Here is an 18,074-nt window from a genome sequence, read left to right as displayed (position 1 = left end):
CCTGTTAATTGATTAACTTATTGGAATTAATTCAAAGTCTTTCTTGACTAATTTGCATGAGATCACTTTTTAATATGCTCAGCTGCAGAGTGGAAATACTTTAAAGCTTTCCTCACTTGCTTTATTCTTCATGCACTTGATAAACAGCCTACATGCTTTCCATGTTTAATTTGAGTCATCATTTATTTAGGAATTATACCATCTTGGTCGAAATGACTTACCCAAACGTCCACCGCAGTCCTTCTCTTACGGTTCAAGATTACAGATGATGTCACTCGAAGCCTGTCCTAATAGACTCCCAGATGTGTTTGTTTCCTTGTGCTCTGTTACCATATTGAGATCCTCAGTAATAAGCTCCAGAGTGATGCATAGAACTGCCAATATTAGATGCATGTGTTTGGGATAACGTACCCCAAGCGAACCTTTTTAGATTATACTGGTTTAAAAAGAAGGAAGTAGGCTTGCATGAGGTCATATGTTCTTACCTCTAATATTGATGAACGAAATGCATCAAACACACTTCAATTATATGCTCATGAAAACCACAGGAGTGCAATTCGTTTACTTGCAAAACAATTTTTTCATGTCGTTTTAGGGCTTGAGGAGCCGTTTGGGCCAGGCAGAGTATCAGGTGAGTAAACCACTGTCTTTTGAGGGGAAATGGATTATCTGGACATTGAGCATGAACAGGCCCACACAGATCTCTCAGAATTCAAATAAACTTCACAAATTTAAGCATTCACAAAGTTTACCAATAAGTCTGGGTTTGAGCATTAGTAATACAGGTGAAACTCGAAAAATTAGAATATCGTGCAAAAGTTCATTCATTTCAGTAATTCAACTTAAAAGGTGAAACTAATATATTATATAGACTCATTACAAGCAAAGTAAGATATTTCAAGCCTTTATTTGATATAATTTTGATGATTATGGCTTACAGCTTATGAAAACCCCAAATTCAGAATCTCAGAAAATTAGAATATTGTGAAAAGGTTCAGTATTGTAGGCTCAAAGTGTCACACTCTAATCAGCTAAACACCTGCAAAGGGTTCCTGAGCCTTTAAATGGTCTCTCAGTCTGGTTCAGTTGAATTCACAATCATGGGGAAGACTGCTGACCTGACAGTTGTGCAGAAAACCATCATTGACACCCTCCACAAGGAGGGAAAGCCTCAAAAGGTAATTGCAAAAGAAGTTGGATGTTCTCAAAGTGCTGTATCAAAGCACATTAATAGAAAGTTAAGTGGAAGGGAAAAGTGTGGAAGAAAAAGGTGTACAAGCAGCAGGGATGACCGTAGCCTGGAGAGGATTGTCAGGAAAAGGCCATTCAAATGTGTGGGGAGCTTCACAAGGAGTGGACTGAGGCTGGAGTTACTGCATCAAGAGCCACCACACACAGACGGGTCCTGGACATGGGCTTCAAATGTCAAACGTCTTACCTGGGCTAAAGAAAAAAAGAACTGGTCTGTTGCTCAGTGGTCCAAAGTCCTCTTTTCTGATGAGAGCAAATTTTGCATCTCATTTGGAAACCAAGGTCCCAGAGTCTGGAGGAAGAATGGAGAGGCACACAGTCCAAGATGCTTGAAGTCCAGTATGAAGTTTCCACAGTCTGTGTTGGTTTGGGGAGCCATGTCATCGGCTGGTGTTGGTCCATTGTGCTTTATTAAGTCCAGAGTCAACGCAGCCGTCTACCGAGACATTTTAGAGCACTTCTATGGGCTGAAATATGTGCCACCAGAAACTGAATTTGAACCATTTATATTTGAATTTGAATCACATAATTTGAAATTGTATTGTTTAATTAAAATTGAATTTATTCAAAAACTGAATCTGAATTGTATCATTTGAAATTGAATTTATTCGTTTGGAACTGAAGTCCAATAAAATTTGATCCTCACTGAAAATTAAACTCTCTATATATCTTCACATTCACTTCTCACAATTCAGATTCAGTTCTCAAATTCAATTTCAAGTTACTGAGACAGACATCCGGGTAGTTGGAGGATGAAGGAAGAGCAATCGAGCGCAGATCGATAGATAGCGTTCATTGGCGCACAGGACTCCTCTTGGGCCAATCAGCACCAATGTTTTGGAGCACAGTACGTTACCCGCCATGAAACTATGGAATTACGATTGTGTCAATAATAATGAATGTAACTTTATAAAACTGAACATAACTTTATAAAACTGAATGTAACTTTTTCAGAAACTATCAAAAATATTCCATTACAAAAGAAGAAAAACACAATTAAAATGAAAAAATGAACTCAGTCGCAACGAATTTAACAGGCTCTTCAAATATGCTTCATTTTTTGTTAATGTTTTTCAAAGATTCGTTTTAGCAAATCGTGGATTCTGAATACATTGCCACAGATTTCAGCTTATGCTTCGCAGTTTTTAGTTTGCTGTTTTGAGACAAACCTCTCGTGGGGGTGGGCTTAACAGTGATCTACTCTGATTGGATAGTGAGCTTTTGATGGACAGGTGCTCTCTGACCGGATGTACAGACGTCACTCAGTGGCGCGATATTGGAAAGCTCTCGCGGTGATTTGTAGTTATGCAATACGTCAGTGCTTTGTTGTATTACTTACTAACAATATGTAAATAATATTTGACCTATAATGATATAATTTAATATTATATGAGACCTTCGATCGTCTAATAATCGTCTTCGATCAGTCTGTAAAGATGAGCTCTCAGGAGAGACACGGAGCGGCATCATCTTCCTCCTCTTGTTTTTTATTTATTTATTTTATTTTATTTTTTTAAATGTTTAATGCAAAGAACAGGAACATACAAAAGAGAAAGCATATGTACATCACATAATATCAACCAAAACAATAAAGAAGACAAAAATAAATAGAAAAAAAAATAATAATAATAATAAAAAAGATAATAATAATAATAAAGTATATAACAATAAAAGAAGAGGTAGGGCCATTACATCACACAAAAATGTTCACATGAAGAGATCAAATGCAGTACAGATTCTAACAGTCCTTATGGCTTTCCTATTAGTAGATACTGAAATCAAATTTAGATAATTTTCTATTTCTTTTAAGAAGACAGAGAAGATAGGTTTACAGTTTAAAAATTTGCATTTGTGAATATAGAATTTGCTTAGGAAAATAATTAAATTAATAACAAAACAGACATTTTCGTTTGTGGGGTCTGAATCAAAATACCCAAATATAATGTTTCTCATATGTATTGAGAAGCCTGGCAAAATCTTACACTTGATAAAAACATCAATTTCATTCCAGAGCTTCTGAGTGTAATGACACGACCAAAATAAATGAACCACTGTTTCATCAGAATTCACACAAAAAGAGCATGTTAGCTCAATGTCAGATTTAAATCTTTGTATAAATTTCTTAACAGGATAGAACCGGTGTATCAACTTAAAGGACATTTCTTTCACTTTATTTGTGAGAATGAATTTCTGCTGTAAAGACCAGATTTTTTTCCAATTAAGGTTACCAAACAAATTATTCCAAAAGGAAATAACAGGTGGAACAGAAATCAAATCCTAAAGAAATAAAGATTGTATAGTTTTTAGCTTTCGACTCTGAAAAACAGATTTGACCAACAGAAGTATCACAAGGTTTAGGAAAGGATGCAGTAGATACTGGGGTGAAGTAATTACGGTTTTTAAAAAGCATACTTAAACCAGAGGGAATAGCACCCATTACTGTAGCAAATTCTTTTGGGGTTACTGGTATTTGGTATTCAGAAAGAAATTCTGAATATCTGAATAAAAGACCTTGCTTATTAAACAAATGCTCCACTCCTCCTCTTGTCCTTCAAGGCAGCTTGAAGTAAGTTTGTGTTACTGAAGTAACCAATAACATCGATAAAAGCTTTATTCATGTAACATTACAGTGTGCAACAGTTCTGGCTTTATTTTGCAAATTTATTGTTGTATTGTGATGTAAGATGATGCCGCTCCGTGTCTCTCCTGAGAGCTCATCTTTACAGACTGATCGAAGACGATTATTAGACGATCGAAGGTCTCATATAATATTAAATTATATCATTATAGGTCAAATATTATTTACATATTGTTAGTAAGTAATACAACAAAGCACGACGTATTGCGTAACTACAAATCACCGCGAGAGCTTTCCAATATGCGCGCCACTGAGTGACGTCTGTACATCCGGGTCAGAGAGCACCTGTCCATCAAAAGCTCACTATCCAATCAGAGTAGATCACTGTTAAGCCCACCCCACGAGAGGTTTGTCTCAAAACAGCAAACGAAAAACTGTGAAGCATAAGCGAAATCTGTGGCAATGTATTCAGAATCCACGATTTGCGAAAACGAATCTTTGAAAAACATTAACAAAAAATGAAGCATATTTGAAGAGCCTGTTAAATTCGTGCGACTAAGTTCATTTTTTTCATTTTAATTGTGTTTTTCTTCTTTTGTAATGGAATATTTTTGATAGTTTCTGAAAAAGTTACGTTCAGTTTTATAAAGTTACGTTCAGTTTTATAAAGTTACATTCATTATTATTGACACAATCGTAATTCCATAGTTTCATGGCGGGTAACGTACTGTGCTCCAAAACATTGGTGCTGATTGGCCCAAGAGGAGTCCTGTGCGCCAATGAACGCTATCTATCGATCTGCGCTCGATTGCTCTTCCTTCATCCTCCAACTACCCGGATGTCTGTCTCAGTAACTTGAAATTGAATTTGAGAACTGAATCTGAATTGTGAGAAGTGAATGTGAAGATATATAGAGAGTTTAATTTTCAGTGAGGATCAAATTTTATTGGACTTCAGTTCCAAACGAATAAATTCAATTTCAAATGATACAATTCAGATTCAGATTTTGAATAAATTCAATTTTAATTAAACAATACAATTTCAAATTATGTGATTCAAATTCAGTTTTTCAATGCAATTATTCAAGTTTAGCCATTCAAATTCAAATATAAATGGTTCAAATTCAGTTTCTGGTGGCACATATTTCAGCCCATACACTTCATGCTTCCTTCAGCAGACAAGCTTTATGGAGATGCTGACTTCATTTTCCAGCAGGACTTGGCACCTGCCCACACTGCCAAAAGTACCAAAACCTGGTTCAATGACCATAGTATTACTGTGCTTGATTGGCCAGCAAACTCGCCTGACCTGAACCCCATAGAGAATCTATGGGGCATTGCCAAGAGAAAGATGAGAGACATGAGACCAAACAATGCAGAAGAGCTGAAGGCCGCTACTGAAGCATCTTGGTCTTCCATAACACCTCAGCAGTGCCACAGGCTGATAGCATCCATGCCACGCCGCATTGAGGCAGTAATTTACATTTACATTTTATACATTTATTCATTTGGCAGACGCTTTTATCCAAAGCGACTTACAAAAGAGGAAGAACATCAGCGAATCATCTTAGGGAGACAGTGGTACAAAAAGTGCCATATTACAAAGTTTTACTATCATCATAATAGTATACAAAACAGATTTAAGTGCAACAAGAAATGTAAATATATATATTTTTTTTTTTTTTTTTTTTTTTTTTTTTTTTTATTATTATTGACCGGTTAAGTGCAAAATTAATGCAAAAGGGGCCCAAACCAAGTACTGAGTACATATGCATGATTATACTTTTCAGAGGGCCGACATTTCTGTATTTAAAATCCTTTTTTTTATTGATTTCATGTAATATTCTAATTTTCTGAGATTCTGAATTTGGGGTTTTCATAAGCTGTAAGCCATAATCATCAAAATTATATCAAATAAAGGCTTGAAATATCTTACTTTGCTTGTAATGAGTCTATATAATATATTAGTTTCACCTTTTAAGTTGAATTACTGAAATTAATGAACTTTTGCACGATATTCTAATTTTTCGAGTTTCACCTGTATATGCCAAACATGTTAATAAACCGCATGAAAATGAACTACTGCAGTGGCTCACTTTGAGCGTTTGCACGTTTTGCTTGGGTAAATTAAAGGGGTCATGAAATTCTTTTTTTTTTTTTATTCGTCCACTGATAATATTTTATTTAGTAATATTTGAGAATTTTCCTCCCTGTCTCTTGCCCTCTGTCTAAAACTCAAAACTTCAACGTAAACGCCCATGTTATGATTGGCTAACATTATGCAGCTCCTCAAATACAGCCATATTTGAAACGCAATTGGAAGAGAATGATCAAGCGCCACAACATTATAAAACTAAATTTCAGGGTTTACATGTACATCCAACACATTGCATCAGAATATACACTGTTCATCTCAAGCCCAACTGTTAACACTCAGCCATTTGAAATGTTCATGAATGAAACTGTTATTGGGTCCAACTGTTTTTATCTGCCCCATTCTTCAATAACAGTTCCTTTGCAAAGCACAAATGAAAAAATGGCACATATGAGCGAAGGAAAGCTTCCAGGATGCATTTGTGCTCAAAACAAGAGGCACAGCAGCTAAATTAAACCGAATGTCTTCTCGTTTTAAGATCTGTAACTTGACACTGCGGTTTTTTTAAAGCAGCTCCAGTTACATGACCGCAGTCAAAGATGTCTGTCTAGTGGATGTTTATATACAAAAATTATTCAAAATAGTCCAGGTGGGGAATAGTGAGGCCACACTAGACCTGTCTGTCCTGCTCTCTCTCAATTTACGAACTGAATTACCAGTTGGAGGGGCCAAGGATGTGATGACATAAAGTAGGCATTGATTTTTTTTTTTTTTCACTATAGAGGCTGTCTTGAAATAATGGGCCCCCAAATGATGTAGGGAAGTTGCAGAAGTAAAGAATGAGACAGTTTTGCAGCTTGGTTTCTCTAAATGCTTTTATTGCACTGGAGATTAAGTTTTGAGTTCTGAAATTTTTGGTATGTTTTGTAGTAGAAAGACCACTTATAAGTTAAATATCAAGGAAAAATTTGATTCCTCATGACATGGAAGCTTTTACAACCACCTCATATTTCTTTAAATGTGAATGTTTTTGGAAACAAAAATGTGTCGTTTTAAATTATCTGCAAAATTGTTCTCTTTTGGAATCCTGATGAGGGCAATTTAGGGCCCGCTCATGAGGAGTTTTTGTTTCTCTTCACTAAATAAACAGATCAGCCACAACATTAAAACCACCTACCTAATATTATGTAGGTTCACCCTCGTGCCAGCAAAACGGCGCCAACCCGCCTCTCAGAATGGCATTCTGAGATTTTATTCTTCTCACTACAATTGTACAGAGCGGTTATCTGATTTACTGTAGACTTTGTCATTTTGAAACATCATTTTATTTTTGGAAGCATTATATTGTAAAAATTATAGAGTCTGTTATGTGTGAAAATCCTAGGAGATCAGCAGTTACAGAAATACTCAAACCAGCCCATCTGGCACCAACAATCATGGCACACTCCAAATCACGAGGCCACATTTTTTCCCCATTTTGATGGTTGATGTGAAAATTTACTGAATCTCCTGACCTGTATCTGCATTTTGCACTGCTGCCACATGATTGGCTGATTAAATAATCGCATGGAGGATTGTTGGTGCCAGATGGGCTGTTTTGAGTATTTCTGTAACTGCTGATCTCCTGTGATTGTCATGCACAACAGTCTCTAGAATTTGCTCTGAATGGTGCCAAAAACATTCAGTGAGGGGCAGTTCTGTGGACAGAAACACCTTGTTAATGAGAGTGGTCAAGAGAGAATGGCCAGACTGGTTTGAATTGACAAAGTCTATGGTAACTCTGATAACTGCTCTGCACAATTGTGGTGAGCAATATAGCAATCTGAGAATGCTATTCTGAGATGTGGGTTGGTGTTGTTTTGGCAGCACGATGGGGACCTTCACAATATTAGGCAGGTGGTTTTAATCTTGTGGCTGGTCAGTGTATGTGAAAGGTCAACCCGCAGTCACAGTAACTTGAGAGAACGCGTTGCTAATCGCACCATCGTAGAGTCTTTTGTTTGTCTGCCTGCTCTCCTCTCACTTCCTTTTGGCCAGTGATCGTAAAAAGGCCAAAGGCATTTGTTGGAGTGTCTGATTGCTAAACCTTTACTGTCTCTTTTCTCTAACTTTTATCTGTTCCCCCTTATACCTTGCTATGACAGATGTTTTATAGTACATGCAAGAAGTTCATTTTGCACATTTATCTTTTGATAAATAGGTTTTTGGCTAAAACATGATCAATGGTTCCAATACTGTCATTTCCAGGCCTGAAAAAGTCGTGAAAATTAGTAAAATCTCTATGGCGAATAAACATTTTCTAGTTATCTTCTGCACTGAAATATTTCTGTAAATTATAAAAAAAAAAAAATCCTTATCTAGTAATCAAAAACAACTGAAAAACTTATGTCAGTGAATTGGTCAAAATGTGTGGAAGCAAAAATTAGATAAAATCTATACTAAACTTCTGGTTGTGGAATTCTCTCAGCTGCAAATCAATTTGGCAAGCACTCTTCCATTTCTATCTGAACAAATCCAAAGGTGTGGAGCACAAAGCTCACACGGAGTGGGTCATGGGGTGACACTGCAGGCACCTGGCTGTGGTTTGCCTTGAGGAAAGAGCCCTGGTTTTCAGTGAAGTAGCCACCTGGTTCTGCACACCAGCTGAATAGTCGGAAAGAGCAGGATCTGTTCCAGCATGTGAAAACGTTTACACCACCAAATGACTCAAGCTAGGCCATATTCCGTGGCTTTCTGTGGGATGCTGGTCCACGTCCAAACTATAGCTGCATTGTTAGCTTGTGTCCTATAACCGATGCCTTTTGTGCATTTCTTTCAACTTCTTACAGACAGGGAAAGGCCCCCCGGTCCTTCCATAAGTGCATCACAGGACGGATCGCCTCATAGCTCCGTATCAGCCTCTAAGGTGAGTCGCACGCAGCACAACACACACACTGCTCTCAAACAGATGTGCTTACAGGAACACTCCCTTTCATCCACTAAAATAATAATAAGTTTAACATGCCAGCATTTTCCCCCTTTTCAAAAGCTGTTTGCTTGTGCCAGGGGCCTTAGACATCTTTTTAGTTTTACCTTTTTACCTATTATTATATTTTGTCCCAGATTTCACCATAAAAATGTCCATAGCTGGCACAAACAAAAATATGCCAGGGATATTCAACAGGGGTTACTGTGTTGGTATTATAGGGGCCAAAGCCAATTATTGTTTATTCTCAAAAAAACTAAAATCATTGTGAAAAAGTTAAAAATACTAAATTAAGTTAACGTCAACCAATGCTAAAGTTAACAAGCTAAATTTCAACTAAATGTTTCATTGTCCATCTTAAGTTCAAATGTTTTTCGCAGAACTAAATTGAATGTAATAATATACGACTTTGTCCTTCAATAATGATTATTTAATGGTTGCATCATAAAGTATGTAAATGCATTAATATGGTACTATATGGATGTTACAGGTTTAAAATGCAATACTGAGTTTGAGATGATATGTAACAGGGGTCTCTGCTCCGTCTCTGTATCCCTGGCTTATGCTTTGCTCTCATATATGATGGGACTAAGTGTGTCTTAAATGGTGCATCAAAGACAAGCGATCCGTCTCATGTTTATTTTAACTGTAAGCAGGATTCTGACACAAAATGCAGTGAAACACACAATTAAATTTTTGTACACCATGAGATGTGGGCCACCCAGGCCACAGCAAGTCTGAAAAAGAAGGGTGAAATCCATTAGCTCAACTCTCTGCTTTATCTCAAGATCTTATCGAAGGCTCAAAGGCACTTTGGATACACTCTAGGGAGCACTCTGAGCCTAAAATATATTTGTTTTTTCACTTTTTATCTCTGCCACACTCTTTTGCTACTTAGAATAGTCTCTCAGCAGTCATGAACAATATATGTCGAAACCTTTGGGCTGAATGTGATGTTTCATATTTTAAGTCAGCGTGAAATAATTTGTAACCCATTTTACTTTAGTAATCTGGCGTATTTGTGAGTGAATGAGGATACTCAGGGCTGCTGCTGGCCAAATTGATGCCCTACGCAGACTTCCGATCGTCTGTGTTCCGCAACCGCTTCAGGTCCTTGAATAAAGTATAACGTGCAAGTAAGGGCAGCCGGTGGACTTTCTGGTGCCTCCTAGGCAGTTGGTGTTGGTGCCCTATGCAGACTGTTTAGTATGCTTGTAGGGAGCGGCGGTACTCTGGATAATCAACTGGAAAAAATTTAGGGCAGAACTTGGTCATTCAAAAGGAAATTTTGGAGGGGTTGACTAACATATTTGTGAGGAATAAGTGATGTCAAAGATCAAAGTCATTTCAGAGGCTGAGCAAGTTTACGTTACATTTTGGATAAACTTAACACAGACAAACATGTTTTTCTTTCAAATAATTAGTACAGATGATATATGCACAATAAGACCTTGAAAATTGGGTCCTTTTCTATTTCATGTTGACTTTAATTTTAATTTCCTTTGCAAATGCAGTTTCTTGTTTTTCTTGCATGACTGAAAAGTAGTTTGATTGAATTGAGCAACTTCAATAATCATTATTTAAAATCAATAAAATTGTGAAATCAATAAAAAAGAAAATATTTTATTATTTTGTTTTTTATCTGCTTTGTTTCCATTCTGTCAATTACTTGTTACTGCTTTGCCTTTTTTCTGCTTTATAAAACAAAATAACACCTTTTCCCTACTTTCCTGAATGATGTTGCTCTTCTCAGTTTGTAAATCTCAGATGTTGCTCTTACCTCCTGTGTTTGTTGAGGTGTTGACCTTTGCTTGAATGTTAATCAAGTTTATTCAGTCTTCAATAAGTCCTGGTTCTGTGTGTTGCAGGAGGACATGACAACAGTGGAAGGGCCCACAGAGGAAGCTGTGCCCGCTGCAGATGTAGCCACCTCTGTCATGGACGACTTTCAGGAGCGTCGAGCTCAAGCTATTTCTGCCAAGGCTCGAGAAATTGAGAAGGTTTGAAACATGTCCTAGTACCTTTTTTATTTCAGTTAATTGAAGGGCATGTAAATTAGTTGCGAAGAGGTTTTTTTTTTTTTTTGGGCCATGCACTCGTTTTAATGCATCCAATTTGGGATGCATTTTATAATTAGTAGGGCTGCTAAAGTTAATGCATTATTTTAAGAGATTATTAAATATGAGTAAAGCCATTATATTTAACGCAGTCAATGCATTTACCATGCACTTGTTTATTTATAAATAATGTAGAATCCGTCTCGACAGCAAATTTATTTGTACATGAAATCAAGATTATGCTCTAGACAAGAGCTTTGTGCCAGATGTATTAGCTAAAACATGTACATCCACTATGACCAGGAGGGCCAGGGTGAAGCACCCGCTGCTGACAAGTTCAGAGCGCTCGTAATAAAGTGTCTGCCTTCTACTCTTCTTTTACTGGCCCTATTAAACATGAGTTGGAAACCCCAGGAGTGAAGCCTTACTCCTTTTACCATGCACCAGCCTTCAGCCCAGCTCGATAGTTGCTGATGCTGCAGGATTGTAAATGTTGGCTCTGGGCTTTACAGTGTTATTTGCATTTTTAAGCAATAATGCATTTTGCATGTAGGGCTAAGTTTTTCCCCTAAATTCACAGGAAGTCCTTTTGAATCGTTCATTTTTAGTATTTGAATAGCTTTGTCCTCTCACATGATACATTTTTCGGTACATAAATGAATGAATTGCTGAATTCTCTGTTGAACAAATTATAGAAAAGGAAAGATGTTGTCAGAGTTCATATTTCTTTCTGCACTTAACATGATTCAAAGTTTGCTTTGAGTTGCCCTGAATACACATACTTTAGTGACCTATAATGCAAAGCCATGTGTGTTTGTTGTTGTTTCGCTTCTCTTTCAATCTGGTCTGACATCTCTACACTCTTTACTTTACCTTATTTCGACAAACATTTAGTTGACAGCTGCAGTGTGCTTGAGTGAAATATATATAGCCAAAGACGCTCACTTGTATTTACCATTAATTAAAAAGCTGGTTTCATACTGATATAGAACACAGCACATGACATGCAAGTCTTTCTGAAGGTTCCTTCTTCTGTGCTGTCTTATAAATGTATTTATTTTGGGGCTTTTGGCGCTTTAATCAGTGGATAGGGACAGACATCTTTTGCTAGAGATGGGGAATTGGATCTGGATGTGTTGCAGGCTTGACTCCAACCTTTGTCAGCCAGTTGAGCACCTAGGCTTGACGTGTCTGGAATATTTTAACTAACCTCTGCACCAATACTTGACCTGTCTTAGGTTTTTATTCATATTATGCTTCTAAATGTAAGGGGTTTTTATTTTTTTTTTTTAGGTAAATGATTAGAAAGAAGTGGCTTATTTTTGTCAACATTTCTGCTGTTTATAAGTTATGTTATATAAGGTATATACAGTATTATGTGTATATAATTTACATGTTTTATGGTTTATTATATAGTTTGTGGTAGTGAGCATGTCCTACAAACAACATGCTCCAGTTGGTCTGTGAAATGCATTTTAATGATTGGTAAACCATTAGAGGAAAATTGCCAGTTCAATACAAGTTCAGCTCAATCTACAGCATTTTTGTCTCATATGGCATGATGTTGATTACCATAAAAAATTATTTCCACTCATCCCTCCTTAAAAAGCAAAAAACAAAACAAAAATTGAGGTTAGAAACTGTAACGTTTCAATGATGGGAGGGAAAGGAGGACACGGGGAACTTGGGACTTCAACTCAAAGTTATGACTTTAATAATCTAAAAATAGCTTTTCAGCATAACACTCTTAAGAACAAACTCAAAAGTATTTTACTGACAGGTAGCTCTCTCTCCCTCATCTCTGGCATGGTCCCTTTTTATTGCTCTCCCCAGTGCTTACTACAATCAGAAACAGTTGTTAGACATTATAGCTCGCTCAGGCGAGGAACAACGGAAGTGAATGGGGCCAATCTGTAAACTTAAAGATACACTTTTGTCAAAAGTATAGCCACAAGACATACACATTATGCATGTTAACTAGATTTTAGTTTGATAAAATCGTTTGCTAGCCTTTTCTGTGTAAAGTTATATCTAATACGACATCATGCTGTAAACCCTGTAATCAGTACTGTAGTCCACCACAAAAGCGACAAGTTAAACAACTTTACAGCTCAAATAATACACACATTTTAACAGAAGAATTACTGTGTGCTTTTATATGCTTCACATTTCTGCCTTTTTTAAACCCTCCAAAAATGTGCACCATTCACTTACATTAAAAGCGTCTAACTGTAACCTCAAATGTTTTTTTTTTTAAGAAAATGGAGGGACAAGTCACAATAATGCCACAAAATATGCCACGAATGCTGTCGATTGAGTTTAACTTGAATTGAACTTGGAAAAGGGCATTTTTAAAAATCAATGTTCAAATGTTTCTGAGGCTCGAATAGGAATCCGGTTTATCCTCTTGAATGTTTGTTTTGACCAATAAGACATTTATTTTAGTGATGAGCTGCTGTTATTCTAATAAGACTAAATTCCTTAATGCTACTGTAAGTAGGGCAGCTTTGTTGTGATAGTTTTGCAGTCCTCGATGAGGCTTAATCTGGGTCTTAAGCAGCAGGCTTGGGGTTGTGCAGACAGGCAAATCGTGCATTTTTAATTCCGTCGGTCTCTAATCATGTTGGTTTCTGATCTGAAAATGAAGACTAATGTGTTGGGAAAATGGAGTGATAGCTATTGTGCCCAGTTTTCTCCTTTCACATATCACAGGCATTATTTTGCCGTTGTGTTATTAAATGTAAATTAAATGATTATTATTTGTAACTGACAGCACATACATTGCAATTAATTTAAGCTAGCTGTAGCCTTTGAAACACTCGGTTCATGATGTTTATTATTAGTGCATACTACTGGGAACGCAGCTGAACCTATTGAATTTTTCAGCACCGAAACAGAACATTTGGTGGTTTGGTGTTGGATACTAAAATAAAACTGAACTTTCTGTGAACTTCTCAAGAGTCGAGAGACTCTCCCCCTTTCCATCCTTTTTATTTCTACCACCCTTCCTAAATAATTCCCTGTTATCTTTACCGATAATCAGGAATCTGCCTCCCACAGTACAAAAATGACACATGAAAGCATGTGAACACACACATTTGAGGTCTAGTGCAGCCTTCCTGTTTGATTGGGTAACAGAGGTGGAGTTCAAAGGAAGTGTATGAAGTAGAGCATGCTCTAAGAAATCTCTTCCCAGCATTCTTGACATTGTAATGAATCGTTTAATCTCAGTATGGCTATTTTTGTATGTGTATGTACAGAGTTATAAAACATCTCATAATAGGATACAGTAATGGCTTCTCAGACATTTCCCCCCAGAAATATATTAATGAATAACAACTTACACCATTAAAATGGTTTAAAGTAGGGCTGGGAAATTTATTGCGTTCATTTATTAATAGTTGACTGTTTAATGCATTAAAAAAAAAAAAATAACTTCCTGAAACCACCAATGTTTTCCACACTTCATGTGGCTAAAATTGGCATGTATACATTTCCAAGAGGTACATGCTCGACTGCACATCCTAGCACAGAAACTGCTGTGGACGCGTGCGTCCCTTGCATAATAAACACAGGAGCGTATTTACTGTACAAAGAATGGAGACTTTGCCGCAAGTGGTTAGCCAGGTGTTTAATGAAATCAAACAATGACACAGATTGACTCACGAACACACAGGCTGTCTTAACTGGGATCCTCAGGCTTCTGAGGACTTCCTCTCTCCCTCCAAGTTGTTTATCCATTCTATTCTGGAATGTTCTAATTGACTCCGTATTAGTATGTTAGCATGAAAGCTCTTACTTTATGACTATTAGAGTTCTCACACAAGACCTTGTGGGCTTTGTGTGTGGGCACTGGTGATGTGGATGTAAAATGGCTATTGAGGAGCTCACTGCAAAATTAATAGTCAGCACAATTAGCTGGGTTGGCAAATTTCTTTCCAGACCCTTTCCAGAGCTTGTAGGGGCAGGCAGTATGAACCACTGTGGATATTGATGGCCTTTTTTGATAATGCCCCAACTTCCCAGTTCCTGTTATATTTGAAGTGCTTGCAAATGTTTTGGACTGGTTATGTAATGTTTTAGCCATGTTGGAGAGACTTTGTTGGTACTCTTTTTTTTTTTTTTTTTTTTCATTTTTTAATCAGTCAGGCATGTTGCATTGGTTTGTACCATCATAAAGTCCTGACAGCACAGCACCATCTGATTTTATCACTGTCTCCTCATGTAAATTGTAGAGTAAAATTCAGAAATGATTTACAGCTAAATGTTGCATGTCCTAAGGGCTTGTGTGTGACTGAAGGTAATTGCAGAGGTTATGCAGACTCCCCAGGGTCTGAAGCATTGCTTTGATGGTCAGAAGTGTTTGATTATCCAACCAAGAGTTTTGGGGGGGGGGTGTTCTTTCATTTGTATGGTAGATTTGAAGACACAGCATTGTTACAAATATGCAACAAAACCGCTCTCCGGCCTTTGTCTTATGTGACCTCGAGTGAAAAGAGAAACTTTAGCTCATTAGATTAAAGATGGCTTCATGAATATGTACGATGAGATCTTTAAAACCTTTGATGGAACATGTGTATTTCCTAGTCATAGGGGAAGTTGGTCTAGGTGATTCAGTATTGATTTTAAATACTTTGCATGAATGGAAATGTTTTACATCAGGAAATTGTCTGTGCTTAACTATGCTTATGTGTGGTTGTATGATGCTAGTATAGAGAATCAAATAGACTTGTGAATTTGAACAATTTTGCTTTCCAAACTTGACTGTCCCCAGTAGTTGTGGTACTTGCACAATGAATAGGCATGGATATATTGCACTGTATTATGTCATTTTGCTTTATTAAACAGCCCTGTTGAGGAATCTTTAGGTATGGCAATCGTAAGGAATTTAACTATTCCGATACCTCTAAATGATTCTGGTTCCAATTACTCTTAACGATTCTTACAGTACTATTGAGGTAGAATTATTTTGAAATATGAAGTGCAATTCTTATTGCATTTACTGCCCTCAGCAGATTGTTGCCAAATTATGAGATTATTTCAGATTTTTACATGGCAGATATAACAAATAAGAAAAACATTTTATACAATTCTTGTAAAAGGCGTGTTTGCGTACATTTTAGAGACTTAAATGCAATCCAGTAATTGATTAGAACCATTTATTTAATTAAAATTCTAAATGTGATGACATGTATGTTTTTATGTATGACATTTAATTAATTCATTTATTCTTTTATAAAATATCACTGATAACAACAAAACTTGTGTAACTTTAAATTATACATTGTCATGAACAGCCAGTCAGTAACCTCACTGCCTAATTGAAGTCTCACTGGTCTGAAGTACAACATTAAATAAACACAGTAACAATTCCAGAGTCAGTTTAGACTGTGCTATGTGGCAATAATGTTGTTTTCTTTCTAAAAGAAGGCTCAGAGTTATTAGTTCGGGAAACAGACTACACTGGACTTGCTGTGTTTCATACTGCAGATTCAGAAGAACCAGCTCATAAAGGCCCTGGGATACTTAATAAAAAATTGAAGCTTGAATGGGCCTGACATCATTTCAAACAAAAACTGGCCAAAGCTAAATAGTTTGTTTTTTCGGTGGTTTGTAACAGCTTACCCAGCACAAACTTTCAGGAAAACTTCATACCGGCTACTAAACACCTTCTCACTGCCATTTGTCCACGTCATATGTAGGTGTGACCGGACATTTGGTTACATTGTTCTTCAGTCAGTTTTAAGATCAGTCAACATGAACACACTGGTATGTAGTGTACGATCATTTGTCTAGAGACATTTTCTAAGAACATGTCATTTTTGTTATATTAGTCTACAAAAGGAATTGCATTTATTTAAATACTCATAAGTACCCATTTACTCTGTTGTTTGAAATCTTGCTTCACTCATGAGCCATCTGCAGCTGAAAGCCATTCACACATCTGCCCAGAGTGAGACATGCCTCTTGTCTTTCTTTTTCATTGCACATGTTAGAACAGTTAATTTAACTGTTTAATCTTATTAAATCTCTGTATTTATAAAAAAAAAAAGAAAGAGGTTATTTTTTCCCAACACTATGATTTGTTTGAATTTTCTTGAATTACTCTGGACAATTTTACCATGTTATAATTCTGATCATTGGGCTGTGTTTTGGGCAGGTGTACCGTCAGGACTGCGAGACGTTCGGCATGGTGGTGAAGATGCTGGTGGCCAAAGAACCCAGCCTAGAGAAGCACCTGCAGAACCCACTAAAAGAGAACCTCACCGAGATCCGTGAGCGATGCCTCGAGGACTTGCAACACTTCATTGCTGAACTCGATGAGGTCGCACGACAGCCTGAACCTGCTGTCTAAGGTGATCCAATTTCACTCCACCAGCAGTTTTGGTTTTTGAAAGCTCTGAACCTACACAAGAGCTCCTCATTGTTGCTGATGTCTTGCATGAAGACCCCGGGGACTTTGTACGTTGTGTACTCTGTGTCTACCTAAAATAAATCATCCTTGTCTGAAAGGATGTGGGACATGGAAGATTTCTGTGTTTTGTATATTCTCTATTTTTTGTTTATGCAGTCCCATTAACCATTAATACTAGTTGATGAAGCTGGATTTACTTTAAGATCCCTTTGTATCCATTTAAAATTATGATTAATAAAGAAATTAAATAACGAAGACAAGGAAAGCAATCCTAGAATAGAGGGTTTGCTCTGTTTCTTATTTACTGCAAAGGCTTATGTGATTTATTAACCCCCTGAGGACTTGCATGTACTAGATTTTGGTTGTCCTGATCAGGTCTGTATAAACTGAAAGGGTTCTTTATTGTTGCCAGTGAAGTCACTTACATTCACATTCATACATTCAGACCAATGACAAATGTTTTACAAATTATGGTAATATTTATGATTCAGCTAATTGCTACTATCTGTAATACTTTAAAGCTGTGCATCTGACAATAATAGATTTGTCTTTTTTTTTTTTTTTATGAACTTTTCCAGTAATGAAATTATATAAAAAAAAAAAAAAGTATTTGTGTAGATTTTCCTTTATGGTATTATAAAGAGTCTTGAACCAGCCGTATAAACACATGTATTTCCTTTTTGTTTGAACAGTTTTTGTGATTTTAACATTTCT

At 36.7% G+C, this 18,074-nt stretch overlaps 1 protein-coding gene across 2 annotated transcripts in view; it reads left to right on the top strand.

The window, feature by feature from the left end:
* LOC127637476 (periphilin-1-like) overlaps nt 1-18,031 on the top strand; it is a 29,182-nt gene extending 11,151 nt beyond the window's left edge. The window contains exons 9-12 of one of the 2 annotated variants that reach the window (XM_052118566.1): nt 596-631; nt 8,752-8,828; nt 10,757-10,888; nt 17,106-18,031. In XM_052118566.1, the coding sequence (XP_051974526.1) occupies nt 596-631; nt 8,752-8,828; nt 10,757-10,888; nt 17,106-17,300 (440 nt within the window). In that variant the 3' untranslated portion in view covers nt 17,301-18,031. The remainder of the gene's footprint in view (nt 1-595; nt 632-8,751; nt 8,829-10,756; nt 10,889-17,105) is intronic. The other variant, XM_052118565.1, reaches the window with a different exon arrangement.
* Nucleotides 18,032-18,074: the final 43 nt, after the last annotated feature.

The sequence above is a fragment of the Xyrauchen texanus genome, chromosome 45 (assembly GCF_025860055.1).
Source record: "Xyrauchen texanus isolate HMW12.3.18 chromosome 45, RBS_HiC_50CHRs, whole genome shotgun sequence".
Lineage (NCBI taxonomy): Eukaryota > Metazoa > Chordata > Actinopteri > Cypriniformes > Catostomidae > Xyrauchen > Xyrauchen texanus.
Note: the sequence above shows the minus strand (reverse complement) of the source record. Positions and strands in the feature narration are given on the sequence as shown.